At 45.2% G+C, this 16,575-nt stretch overlaps 1 protein-coding gene across 1 annotated transcript in view; it reads right to left on the reverse strand.

The window, feature by feature from the left end:
- The window catches only part of FAF1 (Fas associated factor 1), a 160,376-nt gene extending 147,053 nt beyond the window's left edge, over positions 1-13,323 (reverse strand). Inside the window, exon 1 of the mRNA XM_084528394.1 lies at positions 13,000-13,323. Coding sequence (XP_084384520.1) covers positions 13,000-13,044 — 45 coding nt within the window. The 5' untranslated portion in view covers positions 13,045-13,323. The remainder of the gene's footprint in view (positions 1-12,999) is intronic.
- Between the last annotated feature and the right edge of the window lie 3,252 nt (positions 13,324-16,575).

Here is a 16,575-nt window from a genome sequence, read left to right on the forward strand (position 1 = left end):
CACTGAATGGTATCAGATGTATTTCATCAGATGGAAAAAACGGACACAGTTACACTTCTTTCTAGAATTTATCTTTCATCGTAATCAAAGCTGTCCTCAGTATTCAAGCACAACGATGAGTTCAGACTTTTACACCATCTGAAGCATAACAGCGTTCCCTCTGCTCCACCACACAGTTGAATAAAAATATACTTATATAAGTAAGTTTTATATCAGCTACATAAAAAAACAACCAATGTTTTAATAGCACCACTACAGAGTTAGCAGCAGCAAACAGATCACTCTTCCCAAATGCAATGATGTCCCGTTTTCCTTTATGTGCTAAGAGAGGAAAATGGCAGGGGGGTAGGAGCACAGAAGAAAACCCTTTTTTTTTTTTTTTTTTTTTTTAAACCTCCTCCCTCCCAAAACATACAAAGCCATCAGGTCACACATTTTCCATGCTCGGGCTTGACTTTTCTCTCAGTTTGCAACAATAAATGTATGACAAAAAGAAAGAAATTAAAAAAAAAAAAAAAAAGCCAGTTGAACTTTTGCTGAAGTGACAGTCTGAGGTTCCAATAGCAAAGAGAAATATACTTAAAATCTGTCCAACTTAGCAACCAAAAGCCACTATTTGCAATTTATCAGCCCTGTAAACCCTACATGACTTTTCAGAGCATTATGCTGTTCCAACCAGCATGTCTCCTTCTGTTATCTTTTTTTAACACCTGTATACAATTCTTAATAAGCAAGGAGAGCAGTTTTGTGGAACGCCCTTGTACCATTTCTACAATCACCTTTAGTTTTAGTACTGCTCAAAATTAATTGTCAAGATTTCACTTTCCAGATTAACTAATTTTACTGGTTGTCAATAGAAAAGAATACAAACATTTCTGAATGACAATGGATGAATGAACACTACTCAACGTAACCACAAAACCAAGGTTTTAAGATCTTCCTTAACATGCGTTAGTGTCACATTCAGAGCAGACTGTGACTTCAGAACAACATCTCGACACGAAGAAGAATTGAATCAGACACTACAAACCCTCACGTACAAATTTCTGCCCCAAGTCATGTTCCATCACTGGTCTAAACATCCATAAGACACTTAAAAAGTGTTTCCTTCCTGCATTATAAATTCAAGAAAGTCACCTGGCTTGCACCTCGTTTATTTTCCCTAAGGAAGCAGCACACAAAGCAAGTCCTCGCCGACAGCCATGTCACCAAGGACTTCTGGAGGCGGAGATCAGTCCCAGCACAACCTGCCCTACCTTTGCTTTTCTTTTCTTCAGGAAGGTAACACAGGAAACCATCAGGTTCTGTGAGCAACAAAACTAGAAGTCTTGCTCCTTCTGGTTTTGTGTCTCATCCCTAATTGCAAGGGCTGATTTAGGCTTTTCCTGTGGCTGACATACTTATAAAGTCTTGTTTTTATGGACTTCTTTACAGGTTGTCCGGCTCTATTTTCATGAAATTTAGAAGAATTTCATTAGGAGGGGTACCTGGGTTCAAAAGTTATTTGTAGGGACACCTGGATACCATATTCCTATTTGCCTTACTTCTTTAGGAAGCCAGACTAAGAATCCCAGGGCTTACTCTTTACAATACATAGTGTGGGTTTTGCTTTCTTATGCCTTTAATTCTACCCAAAGTGGGGAAAAAAATGAACAGAAATAAGAAAACCTTCAAAACATAGGAACGTATGAGCTCCAAAGAAGCAAAACCACTTTTGTTATTACATGGAGTGATGCTGAGAATTCTGCTTTGATTCAGTTCAACTGATTTTGAATTCAGATTTATTTTCTTAAGAGACCTTTTTAATAGAAAACATTAAATATTTCAGAAGAAAATTCCTGCTACTAAAGTACTAAATCTCAATTCAAGCATCAGACAGAACATCATCCAAGTAAAGTTTAAAGCTTAAATTACCAGAGTAAAGGTAAAACCTCCAACATTTACCGTTTTGCAAAGCTTTACACACCAAAAAGAAAACAAGGAATTTATCTGAAGGACAAAGGGGGTGGAAAAGTTTGAACAATGCTTTCTCCTCCTCTCTGAATTCCCTCTCAACCTAGGATAGCATTATTACCCTTCACAGCAGCTACAACACTTCTCTAGAGACTGAGAGTCTCTTCTGGGATTTTTCAGAGGAAAATGAGTATGATGATGACTCAACTCCTGGTTTGCACTGAATGCACAAGCACAGACTCTGAAGATAATGCTAGCAAATGTTAAATTGACTTTCTTAGTGTCCTGCTTTTCCATACCAGGTCTGGGTTTCTACCAGCCAGATTTAGATTTGCATACAGTAAAGTTTCACAGCTCTTCTCAAAATGTTTCTCAGGTAGCTTCACAGCTTAACCACCACCTCCGTTACTGACAGAGCGCTTATCCTGAGGGCAAAGTTTCACAGCTATCCATTAGGGGTCCAATTTGTAAATTTAAAGCAACCTTAATCACCATTAAAAAGTAAAGTAGCCATCAAGGACATAATTCAACAGGAGAAAATTTGCAGGGCAGCCAGACTTCCAGGCACCCAAGACAAACCTAGGAGGTGCTTACAGAAGGCTGTAACGTGTGATGGAAGGCTTGCTCTTCCAAAGTCCTTGCAGAGCAGCCTAACCTCGGCAGGCGTAACAGCTGGATCTGGGTTTTGAGCCCCTCCATGACCCCCCCACCTCACCAGCGAAGGCTTTAGCCTACCTCCACATCGCAGGATTGCAGCTGACTTCCCCATCTGGCGGCAGCTGCTGCTGAAAATGCTCCTCCTGCACCTGCTGCAGAGATCCAGGCAGTTGTTGCACGGCGAAGCGGAGGAGACAACTGCTGCTCCCCACACAGAGAGCCAGGCTGTTACTGCAGCTGCCGGGCGAGCAGCGGGCAGCTGCTGCCGCCTCCAAGACAGAGCCGGGCTACTGTTGCCCTGACAGGCAGCGGGTGGCATCTGTTGCACAGAAGCCGGGAGCAAATGGTATCTGGCAGCCAGGCAGAATTCACTCCTCTCGGCTCACCTGTGGCCCCTTGCCCTCCTCGCCAAGGCACAATGCGGCAGTCAGAAGGATCCAGACAGCCAGGTTGAGCCAAACGGCCCGCAGCGAGATAGCAGTGACTCAGAGCCCTGCCTCCCTCGACATTTTGGCTGAGCAGATTCTGTATTTCCTTTGGCTACCAACAGTAACCATGTTTTTTTTTTTTCCCTCACAAAGGAACCACCCCTAACCCAACCCAGCCTGGGCTGTAGCCTCGAACATTTCACACCACGGGTTCAGAGCCATTCAAATCAGGCTGACCGATGGCAGTGAATTACATGGAGCATCGTTCTCTCCGCTACAAGTTAGCTGGAAAAAGCAACTCCCTTTGAGCCCAGCTGATCTCCACACACACTCTGCCAACTACATCCTCAGCGGTAACCCAGGGCAGATGCAGACACAGGTACCAGGCTCTGCCCACGTAACAAAAAGGATTACACTGGAACCACAGCTCCAAGTACCCTGCACAGCACCAAGCTCAGACAACTGACCTGCAGGGCAGACTCACACCAGTTGTCAGCTACAGACTTTCTCCTCACTAACATCACACCCGTCTGTCTCAGAGCAAGGCTAAGCATGCCAATGCCCAGTCCTCAGATACTGAAACAGCTGATACGGACTCTCCTGTGCTGGATGAAATGGGAAAAGAGCTTTCTGTCATCAGCACCTTGGTGCAGCTGAAGCTCAGTCCATCTTTTTAACATTCATACAAAACTACGATGTCAGAGAAAAAACTACCTTAAGGCACAAGATTCAATGGGTGATATCACTTGAGAAGGGAAGCCTTCACCCTTTGGCATCTCCTGCAGAAGGCCAGGAAGGCAGAGCCATTCATCTCCATCACTGCCCAGACAGCACCCCAGGAAACGTTTCCTTTCAGAAGTATCCAACGTTTTGTTCTTATTAGATTTAGCAATACAACTGGAGCTCTCTCTCTTTCATAAAGATACATGAGTTTTTAAGGAGAAATCAAAACCACTGGCAAGGAGCAAATCCTGTTAAAGTCGATTGGCTGTCCTGTCCCTTCAGCACGTTACTGCTCAGGAGCTGGGATGGACTGGGAGCACGAAGAGCTCCTTTCAAGGACAGGCCATGAATCTGCCCAGGAGCGCAGAGTTTGCAAGGGCAGCAGCTACGGAAACCTCGGAGCAGCCCCTAATAGCACCCGAAACATAGGCAATGTCCTTCTTCGCCACCTCCTTGCGTACTTCCCTCTCCAACACAGTGTGTGCTAGACGTCTGCCCAAACCCATAAAGCTTCAGGACGGTAATTCACCTATGGCATAACCAGAAAGCGAGAAACTTCTCTTGAAAATCCACACAGGCGCTGTCACAGTGGTAACTACATCAAAGCACCTGCATCAGCACACAGCACGGCTCCCTGAACAGGTGAGCCTAAACCAAGACGCTCAGCCAAGCGAAGGCTGTAGTGCCGTAACACAGATCCAGGCTCCACATTAACGCCCTTCTGGCCTGTAAAGAGATTCAGCCGCACACCACGAAGAGGTTTTGGTTCCTGGGCACCTCTCACCCCACGGCCCCACCAGCCCCTCTCCCCAGGCTGCCACTCCAAAGCCCCCGAGCCCCTCTGCGGCATGCCCTGGCGCTCTGACCTCGCACCAACCCTGCCGAAGTCAGGCTGCTCCTACTATGAGTCACCTGTGGTTATTAAAGCAACTTTTACTTCTTTTTGGCTTAGACAAACATTTGTAAAACATCCAGGCACATCGACTGAGACAAAAACTGAAAGGTGCCTACTACAAGTATCGAAATGAAGCGATGAGCACGCCTCTCTGTTTTTACATACCTCTGGAGACCATCTGGTAAAAACAAGCAGAGTCGCCAGCTGCTCGTTTAGCAAAATCAAACTAAAACACTTACCAGCATTAGAAACCTAGAAAGGGTTTAGGCACACACACCGGGCTGAAGTTTTGCCCAATGCATTTCTACTCGCACCCCCACCTATTCACAAGGTTCCTCCTTGGATTGTTTGAGCACCACGGCAAACAAAACCCTACAGCAAGGGATCACTAGCCCCTTTCTACAGAAGGCATGGGGGGGAACACAAAAAAAAGAAAGGTATTTCTGAAGGTCACACAAGACTTTTCCACTATTGGTTACCAAGCAGGCAAGAGTGAACTTTGCCCAGGCTCTGCGATGACTGCAGGCCTTCTGAACAAAGCCAGCGGGGTACAAAGTCTGAGCTGGTAGTGTGAAGCTCCAACCACTTCTGAGCAGAACTTGGCACCACGCTAACCACTTTCAAATGGTCTCCAGCAGGCTCTGAAGGCTCTGGAGACTCTGGAACAAATTCTGCTTCCAGAATACCACGAAGGCACATCCCTGGGAAGACCACGAGCTGAGCCAAGACATGAACCCCAGCCCCCCGAGCCCCACGCTAACACTTCAGCATTTAAGCCACATGTTCCCTGCGCTACACACAAAGAGCAGGGCTCAAACTGAATTAAAAACCAAACCAAAACAAAAGTCAGCACCCGTTCATTAGTGCTCTGGACTACTAAAACCGGCTGTCTTTTCTGAGGACTAAAGACAGCCTCCATTCTCTTCAACTACTATCCAACTAGAAAATGCTTTAGCTTGGATTATCACAAGTTTTCTGTGCTTGCTTAATCTGCAAAAGCATCTCAGTGAAGGTAAGAAGCCCAAGATTTCTGGACTCACAAAAATTTTGCTCTTACTGTCCATTGTGTATTGTCCATTAGCACATTAGAAAATAAAACAGGTAATCAGGGGGCAGACAAACACCCTGGGTTACTTGGTTACCCATTTTCTAGATAAAGAAAGAACAAAGAAAGAACACTAACTCCTATATGTTTATATATAATAGATGCTTTACTCAACTTTTCACTTTTTTTTTTTTTTGGTACAGGACTACAAGGAATGGGCCTATTTGTCAAACCTGGCAATGGCATCCAAAATCGGAAAATAGAAGAACATTCAAATCCTAGCAAAGCACATGTCATACTACAACGCAAGCCAACAAAGATCACAAAAAAAAAAAAAAAAAAAAAAAAAAAAAAAACATTTATCTAAAGACAAAATTACATAAGCTTTTAAAAGCATTAGGGCAGGAAAGACTGCCAGCAGGTCACTGGGATCAAAGGATGAAGACACTGAAGTATGCATGGAAGGTAAGGACATACTGGAAAAGCTAAATGAGTTCTGTCTGCTAATATTCACTAAAGAGAAACCTGGGGACCATCCTGCAACAAAGCTTCTCTTTACAGAGAACTCTCGCTCTGAAGCATCAGTAGAGACACACAGTACAAATGGCCAAGACCAGAAAATAGTCTCCAAAATTTTAATGTAACTTACGAATACGAATTTATTTATAGCAGACTGTTCTTTTAAGTCAGCCAGCTTTAAATGCTAAATCAACCCTCCAATCCTAAAGTGTGGACAACAGATTTTTGGTGAATTTTATTAGGGGGGAAAACCAGAAAGGGTGAAGATTTCTACTGTTCAGACAACTTTGCCTTCTGTAGCACGAGGAACAGTAGAGTATGTAGAACAGAATTTGTATATACATGAATATATATAATGACATACCAAGGAAAAGTGAACACAGCTTCTATAAAGCAAACTCATGTATCATAGAACTGCTCAGAGGTCCCCAAAGAGCTCAGTCAGTTGAAGAACTCAACCCTAACTCGAACCGACACAGTTTATTTCCAGAAGTCTTACAATAAATTCCATCATCAAGCTCTTAAATTGCTGACTTTCAGAAACGAGGATGGAGTAAATCCATTCAAATCCTGTTTCTTACAGCTCTTTCCTATGGATCAGCCACCAGCCACTGCTGCAGATAAGACACTCGGCAAGCTGGGTCTTCGATCGGAGCCGATACGGCACCTTTGATATTTGCTCACACAAACAACCTGACCTTTAAAGAAAAAAACAGAGATGACTCAGTTTCAGAGTTCTTGTCATTACAAATTGGTTCCTGCAACAGGTAAAATGTGAAACCTATACAAAATACCTCAGAGGGGCTGCTGTACTCTGTTCTGGTTTCAAAACGTCTTAAGAACTTCAGTTTTATTGAAATATCTTTTGAAAGCGTGCCTCCTCCCACAGAACAAAGAGCTGCTCAACCAGTCAGACCCAGAGGACCAGTACAGGACTGCTTTGATAGGCCAACTAACATCTAATCCATACATTAGGGCCTTGCTTTCCTCTCTGAGTTGTTTTTAACAACTGCGTATTATCTAGTCAACTCTAAAAAATGGGCTTAATTAGTAGCTATCAATCCAGCCAGTAAGCATGTTGTTTCCTTTCATCCTAATGACGAGGGACAAATAAAATGTTAGGTGTTTACCCAGGCTGCTTCTGGTTCCTACAGCAGTTAAAAGAAAGGACTCACCTAATGGCTGCCACACAAACACACAAACATAGCCACTTACTAGAAAAATAGGAAATTCTATCCAAAAATGCCATGGAGGTCCTTTAATAAACTATTAACTCCTGTTCCTAGGAGGACAAGGCATGAAAACCAGGCGTGCAATGGTAGCTTAACCATGAGAACTGAGCAAAGAGAGGGGGAAATGTTATTTTTTCAGACTTTCTGCACCAATGCGATACTCTTAAGACAGGAGATTCTCAGGACCCCTTACGACTTGTAGCACCTCACTCACATCTTCATCCTTTTTCCACACCCCCTTTCACACAAAAACATTGACTCAATAGATGTGTTTACTGCAAGTGATCCTTGTGTACCAAGGAATACTAGCCACATGTTTTAATTTCTATTTGCCAAATAACTCTCATTTTCTTTCAATAAAAACACATTCCTAGGAGTAGAGATAATTGATAATTTCCTTATTATATCTCCTGTTATTTGTCATGGCATTTGAAAAAGGATCCTACAGCTATCACCTCTCGATCTGTTTCAGTGACCTACTAACCCAAATACCTACGTGAATAGGCTGATGGAAACAGTGACATGACTACTATGATGTGAACTCTTTTCAAGGTAATTGAATGAAAAGAACTGCATAAGCCTCTTTCTGAAGATGAATCAGTGCTCCAGCGGTAAATTATTTAGGTTCCTACAGCACGGCTGTAATGTACACAAATCATAGTATCCTCTTTCCTCCCCATAAATGTCGGAGAGTATTTCTAATTAAATATCTGTCCTTGTGTAAGGGAAATCAGCAGGCTTTTCCATCAACAGCTATCAGTGGAAATATTTGAGTTATTGTGTTTCTAAATGGACATCATGCTTACTCCCATTTCTTATTTGTGGCTCTGGAATCCACTTTACCTCCTGCTTAAAGGCCGGAGAGCTGACAAGTAAAGCAAACTACGAACAAAGCTTTGGGCTTACAGCTGATTCTAGAAGCATCTAAAGAAATTAAACTGTTGAATCTTCAGAAACACACAAAGAACGAATTAATATAAGCAATGGCCTTGGTAGCAGGCAGTGACAATCAAACTAACCAAGCTAAAGCGCAGTAAACACGCAGCGTGCTTTCATCATGGCTCTTGACCCTAAGGCCACTTGGAGCAAACAAAACCAACTGTGTTGCAAACCAAGAGGTCCAACTACCGGTTCCAATGCTGCTACTGACTCTGTAATGCTCAAAATTATACGATGGGACCAAAAAAAATAATAATGATTAAATAAAATAGTAATGAAGATGTAAAACGTGAGGCATCACAGGTATAAATTTCAATATGCAATAGTGTCCTAAGGTCCTTGTCGAGTGTCCCGACTTGAAGCTGTTCTTGTACCCACCTGCCTCCTCACCCACCAAATTTTCATGCTGACATTAACTACCAAGTAACAGAAAGCAAAGCTCCCTCAGCACCATCAAAAAAAAAAAAAAAAAATGAAGACACCCGTCAGTTCTGCATATTTACCATTAGATAGTGAAAACTGTGTGCGTAACACAGATAATCTTAGCCAGGGCCGAAGCAAATTGATGTTTTTCATAACCACACAAAAAAGAACCTTCAGAAACACATCCTGTCAGTTACTGAACAGCTCTGCATTAACTTCCAAGCGATAAAGATTCTGCAGTTTCTTTAGTTTGACCATTCCAGAAGGAAATGGGTAGCCTGAATTATGGTTAAACCATAGAAATGCATAAATAATATATAGAAAAATAAAACCCCATAGGCTGATCTATCAGTGTAACAACCGATTTGATAACTTTAAACATGGATTATCTTGCATGCTTTCTCACCTTTCTGGCAAGGATTTTCTTCCTTCCCAATTCCCCCTCGCTCCTCCCACAAACCCCTGTTTTTATGAAGAAAAAATGACACAAAGGTGAATCTTGAAAAAAACGTCTTTATGTATATGTGTGTGTGAATCATACCAAAGCACTCTGTTGCCTGGTGTGCTTTAAGTTAATTTTGAAAATAAAAATAACACAACTGTTTCACAATGAATATAGATGGAAGACAGAAGAAAACTATTGAATACCTGTTGTATCAGTGAAAGCAAGGAATTTTGAGTTTTACCATTCCACACCAACTCAGACCAAATCTTGGCCTTCCAACCCAGACCAAAACTTGAACTACTTATTTACTTGGTCAATGAAAAATGTTAATCCTTCAGCCAACTCTACGTTTAGGACTTAGTTTGAAGAGAATCACGTTGTACGACTAAAGTGGTCCTATACGTGGATATAATTCACCCTGACAAAAGGATATTTTTGTTACCTTTAGCCCCCATCCTAAGGGAAGCTGTCAAAACTAAAATTCAGGTGCAAGTACACGTAAGTGTCTACACGTGACACTCCTGCCAATACTCAAAATCATTCCTGAACAGTTCAACTACACCCATTTAACTAAGTTCAGCGCAACTGACGTTTGCAACTGAGTTCACAACTGCAACTGACGTTGCAATTTTTTCCCTCTTTACAATGAAACATTGGCTAATACAGCAGAGAATAATTCTCTTCAAACCCCAAACCTCATCGATTATGAATACATTTGTAACGTGACTACCTGGGTATCCTAATGGAAAAAACAGAACATCTTGCAATTAAACACAAGTGGAAGAAGAACAGAGATTTTTAAAATGTAGAAATTATATTCCCTTATTTCTCATGGAATTCGAGGCATGCTGCAGCATCTCTCTTTTACCAATTCAAACACAATTACCTTGTCAAAGAATACAAACACAAGCTGGTGATTTTTTTTCTTCCTTCTGTGGAATTTTTCCTACATGCCAATGACACTTTGTGGAGAAATTCTGAATTGCATTTAAGTAAGACAACTAAAACTTGTTTGTGCGTTTAACTCCACTACTTAGCTACTTCCACTGAAAACCAATCAGATTACCCACGTGTAATCTTTCCTAAGTGAGGACCTGAGATGGAAAAGTTAAACAGGTTGGTTATACAGCCTATGTGCATGTATACATGCCTTGTACTCTCCAGGTAGCATAAAGTAATCTTATTTTAAAAAAAGAGTGTAAGAAAATAATTATGAACCATACAGAACAGGCTTGAGTTTAAGACATATTTGAAAAAATATTTTGTTAGATCATCTATGGCGCTTTACCCTGTAGTTAAAGTATTCTGTAAAATTATTCAATGTATGTCTATACATATAAATGTTTTATGTATTTAAGTACACTCTCTAGTATCTCAGAAGTAGCCTGTTACAGCAACCTGAGTTAAATGGGGGGAAAAAAAGAAAAAAAAAAAAAAACACGATACAAGCTCCTGCTCTAGTTGAAACTAATGGAAGAATCCCTAATGATTTTGAAAGACATAAAATAAGCTCATGAATGCCTGCCAAAAGCATCAAACATTAGTGTAATTATTACTTCATTGAAAAAAAATTTATGGGGAGGGAAACGCCTTTCATGTTTTAAAGTTCAAAGCCCACTGTTCTATCCCTCCTAAAAGGGACTTGGGACAGGTGAGTGTGAAATGTTGATGAAGTTTCCCTCCCAGTTTCACTCAAAGATCAGCTGCACAGAACCAGATAAAATTGTTTTTAAAGTTTTCAATATATGCACCATTCTTCAACAAGATACCTCACACAAATATAGAAGATGGCAATATAACTCTAATAAATATATTTATTAAAAGGTACAGAAAACACAAAAGACAGAACCATGAAGAAATACTTCGCACATTTTATTTTCCATTTTAAAATTGTAGTGAACGAGTTGTGAATTCCATCATGTATTTGAAATACCTCAAATCCTTCACCATTTTTAACAGCTTAAACATATGTGGCGTAATAATGACTGGCATTATCCTTTACTAATCTAAAGGCTTAGAGCATGACAATTGACATTCAGTATTTCAAAGTCAGGGAGAAGCTTGAGAATTATTAAAAAAAAAAAAAAAATGAAGTGAAACAGAAAAACAAAGTTGATGGCAGAAATAAGAGACGCAAAGTAAAGGGGAAAGGAAAAAAAATAAAGCTTCTTCATCTTGTTTTGTTGGTTTTTTTTTTTTTTTTTTTTTTTTTTACAGAAGCATTATTACACAGTAAAGTACTTCCTGGGTGTCGGGTGCATTATGTCATCCTCAATCTACAAATGATTTCTGCAACTCCACTGCCACTCTGAAGGCTTGCAATAATACTTACTTGTCTTCATGGTATCAAACACTGCAGTTGCTCTTATACCTTTATTAACTGGTTTCAAAATCCAAGCAGAAAAATGCTGCAGAATTGCAAAATAACATTGCCACTGAAAACTTGGAAAGGAGATACAGATTGAAAACCATATTTAAAAGTCTTGTGAAATTTACCAGCTACTAACTGAATCATTGTCTAGGCTTCCAGAATGCAAACCTGTTCTAGCTGGTAACATGGGATTCCACAGAAGTCTGTCTCCACTAGTACGGATGCAGAAACGGGGTCCCAGTCTCCTTTTATGCAAGGAATTGGTACTGGAAGAAGTTTGAAAACCCATCCTTAAAATAGGGCCATTACTCCTTACACACACAAAAATATCTCCAAGCGCAGCAAAATAAAGGACAGCTACAGAAACAGTCACGGAATGTTTAAGTAAGCGAGTGTAACGTATGTAGGTATAAGAAGTGAAAACATTCCCCTGTTATCAACTGGGAAACTGGGAACTCCACATGTTACGTCAGGAAGATATCAGATACCTTTTGCAAAAGAGGAATTATGTAATGTACACTACGGTCACACCACCTGTAATTCCAAAGAAACATCCTTGTTAAACATGTGTGCACACAGAGCGAGGGGATAACTTTTCTTTTTTTCTTTTTAAAACGGAATAAGCTGGTTTCCCAGCTAACAGATGAGAGATGCTTCTGTAACAAGCGGCATGTACAGACACCAGTTCTACACCGTGACCCAAGAATGGAGCCACAACGGACTGATCACTGCAAACAGACAAAGCTTAAGGAGGATATATGGACTGAGAAACAATATTAAAACGATGTTCAGATAGAAACCAGCATCTTTACAAGCTGCTTTTGGCTCTCCCATTACAAATTCAGGTATCTTCCACTTGTTTGCCTACTTGGAGATAAAAATATATATAGAGAGAGAGAGAGGGCAGGCCATGGTAAGAAGCGATACAGCGAAGAGATTGACCAGGCCTCTGAACAAACAGCAGCCATCACTTAGAGAAAGACTTAAAAAATACGATTGAGGAGTTTGAAGTTAAATTACCCCGGCTTTGCGGGGCAGGAGGAAGGTGACAGGCAGACACCTGGCAGGGACACGCACTTTCAGCCTACAGCAGCAGGGCGCTGGGTGGGCTGGGGAGAGTTTTCCGCCGCCGCAGCCCCAGGGTGAGTGCCCGGCCGCAGGTGACTCACCCGGCGCTGCCACAGCTTCCCCCGGGGCGGGGTGGGGGGCAGCGAAAAACAACAAAACAACACCCAGAATGAAATAAATTAAAAAAATAAAATAAATAAATAGGTGTTTTTGTTCCGAGGGGGAGACATTTTGCGGGTTCGCCGCCCCTTTTCCCCCCGAGCCCGAGGAGAGGGCCCGGTGCGGGCCGTGAGGCGCCTACCTGGAAGTCTGCCAGGATCATCTCGCGGTCCGTGTTGGACGCCATGGCGGCCGCCCGCTGACCGGCTCCCTCCGCGCTGCACGGGGCTGGGGGGGGGGGGGGGGGGGGCTAGGGGCTCATGGGGGCGCCGCTCGGGATCCCGGGCCTGGGAGGAGGAGAGGACGAGGAGGAGGAGGAGAGAGGAGGGGAGGAAGGCTGCGCTGCCTCGCTCAGCGGCCGGCCCGGGCACGGCGGGAGGAGGAGGAGGAGGAGGAGGAGGAGGAGGAGGAGGAGGAGGAGGAGGCGGCGGCGCCCCCCCCGCGCCTGTCGCACACTTTGCCTGTCATCGAGGTCGCAAAGCGGCGCTTTGCGGCCGCCACGTGACCGCGCTCCTGTCAAGCGCTGTGCGAGGGGAGGAGGAGGAGGAGCGGAGGAGGGAGGAGGGGGGAGGGGAGGGGAGGAGGCGGCGCCTTCCCGGCCTCACGCGCGCCCCCGCCGCGCGGCCCCGCTGAAGGGAGGAGGGCGCGGGAGCGCGCATGGGGAGCCCGGCCCGGCCCGGCCGTCCCTAGGCCCCCGCGGAGGGCCCGGCCCGGCCCGCACGGGGGTGAGGGGCGGGCGGAGGGAGCCGGGGGGGGGCTGCGCCGCCGCCTGCGGCCTAACGGGGCCCTGCGAGCGCGGGGAGCCCGAGCGGCCCTCGGGGGGGGGGCCCCTGAGGCGGCCCGGCCGCGCCTCGCCCCGTGAGGTGCCCGGGGGGGCTGCGGGAAGGGTTTGGCGCAGCCTGGAGCCGTCCAGCCGCCCCCCAGCCAGCCCTGGCGTGAAACACCAGCAGCGATGTGCTAACTGCCCGGAGTGTGCTCATTGTCCCCCAAATTTCCCCAATTGCCCAGGGTTTGCTGGTTGTCCCCGCCCGTGTCGCGGCCAGCCCGGGTCACACGCCCCTCACGCCCCTCTCCGACCCGTGAGAGCCAGCAGAGCTCCGCCGTGGTAATAATGTCTTAGAAAGAAGGCTCTCTCCCAGTGTGAGGAATCACAGTTCTGTGTTTATTTGTTTGTTTATTTATTTCTCTGTTCGCATCGGCGAGATAACACGCGAGTTTTTCGGTCTGCCGACTAAATCAAAGGGAGAACTGCGGGGGAAAGGACGGCACTGCCGCACGGCTCGGCACAACCCAGCAGGGCAGAGGAGCGGGACTCGGGGAGGACGAGCCAGCGCACACCGTGTGCCAGCCCCGGGCAGCGAGTGCAGATGTTTCACCCTACCTGCAGGACTGTCCGCCTTCCCAGGAGGAGCTCCTCTAGGTGAGGAATTGTTTAAAGCCTGCTGCTGAGCGCTGCTGGGGACAGGCATCTTCAGGACGCACTCGGTGTCTGTCTTGCGGCTGCATAACCGTGCAGAATTTCAAGGTGGATTAAAGCCCTACTAAAACGCCACTTAGGATGCAAAGCCAGAGTATCAGATAAATATTATATTTTATCGTGTTCCTGCTTCAATTTATGTTGGCAAGGTTTCCCAAAAGGTGGTTTTTTTTTTTTTCTTTTTTATTACTTGTCGATGTTAGCTTAACAATTCGAGCTCCCCACCGCCGAATATAGGGATGATAAAATAAAATAATTGCCTTCACACCTGCTTTTGTTCAGTTTGATGTTACATACAGTTCTGTAATAGGTACAAGGTATGGTGCAATGCCAGTGACAGCCAAGGCTAAATTACAAACAAATCCACCCACACACTACTAGAGAGTAACTATAATAAAGGCTGAAAAGCAAGTTTTAGAAATTGGATTAAAGCCAGTTAATTCCTGGCATGGATGTAAGCTATAGGTGTGCTGTCAAGATAAGTTACACAGTGCTCACATCTATTATGGTAATATTTTAAATAATGGTATCTATATTAGATCACAACAGGAAGGATTTGATCCAGAGTGAGAAGAAAAGGTGAAAAGCTCAACGTGTCCCGCATCACAGGAAGTTCACGTGAAAGTCACAATGAAAGTTTCTATTCTTCTCACAGCTCCTCGCTCTGCTCAGCCCTACGGTTGTTCCTCTGGCGAGTGTCAGGCTGGTTACAGTGCCTGACACTCTGAAAGTTTAGGCACTGCAGCGACAAAGTTGCCTTCCAGAAGGGTTTTTTGCTGCCGATTTTGGTGCCGATCGGGGCAGCTCGTTCTGTTTCACAGGGAGTACCTTTACCACCGTCAAAAGGAAATGATTACAATGAACACACTTCTTTCTGCAAAGGTTTTTGAAAGGTGTTTGAAGCCCCTACTGTGGAGGAGGTTTGACAGCATTTTATGGCTGGGCAATTTTACTTGCAGAAGGCCTGCAGCATCCCAGCTACAGTTTACTTAATTATTTTTGCTGTGTGGCGTGATTACCAGGAGATGGGGGCTTTCTTTTTTAACTGTAAATCAAAACAATTAGTAGAAGACTGTTGTAAGATCCGCAGGTCCGATTCTGCAGTAAATCAGCAGTAGGTAACACCACCAAAACTGGGAATTTTAGGCACCGATTAGTCCTGAGATAAGTCTATTAACAGCCACCTGATTGCAAACTCTAAGTTTTGCGTATTGATTCCTCCTTCGTGCAGAAAAACAATTAATATATAGGTGTTATTTATACGCATGTATTTCTGGAGTTATCTCTAGGGAAAAAAATATAATTCCTATCTTTGTTTACAAAACTATTTGCGCTATTACTTGTGACCGAGAATTATCGTGATAAGGCCCTTAAAAACGCTTTAATTTTCCCCTTTTTGTGGGAGCGGTGCCGGGGGCCAGCTGACACTCGGAGCCCAGCTGCTTGCCCTGCTTCTCCTGGAGGCAGCTCGCTACTTTCCCCCTTCCTATTCCCGCAAGCAAGAGCGGCCCGGGGAATCGGCGCAGGAAAATCGCGAAGCGGCAAGCAAGCGGAGGTTAAAGCGGAGCCGGAGGCACAAATATCATCGCTGCTGTGACCCCCTGGCACTGCCGGGCCGCCGGCAGAGCCCCGGGGAGCGGCTGGTGCCTGCAGCAGGGCGATCATCGCCACCCAGGCCCTGGATGCGCGCTGTCCCCGCGGGCTGTCAGCGGCCGGCCGAGCCCAACGCCACGCAGCAATCGCCACATGCGACTGTGGAAGCTGTCGCGGAGCCCCCCGGGCTGTTTCATGCGTGTTCCCCTCCCTGGCGACTTGTCCGTGGTGTCCCCACGGGCAGCAGCCGGGCGGATCGCCCCCGCGGCGGCTCGGCTCCGTGTGCTCGCCGGGGAGCCGCGCCGCTGCCTCTTACCTCTGGCAGGGTGAACTCGTGCAGGCTTCAGCCTCCCCGGGGCTGCCTGAAACTGAAAGCAACTCAGCAATGAAAGCAGCACAAGGCACAAAACGCCGCTGGCCGGGACGGCACCGACATCCCCGGACCGTCCCCTTCTGCAGGCACACCGAGTCCCCCGCGGCTCCTCGGCGGCCGTGCGCGGCTCCCCCTCAAAATGGCACTTTCGAATCAATCAACAGCACCGAAAACGCTCCTCGGGCGCCGAGACAACTTGGCATTGACCCTCCTCCATCCTCGACCTTGGCTGCGGGGACAGGACCCCGGGGGTCGCTGCTGGGGTGTAGGGGGGG

This window comes from Aythya ferina, assembly GCF_964211825.1.
Source record: "Aythya ferina genome assembly, chromosome: 8".
Taxonomy (NCBI): Eukaryota; Metazoa; Chordata; class Aves; order Anseriformes; family Anatidae; genus Aythya; species Aythya ferina.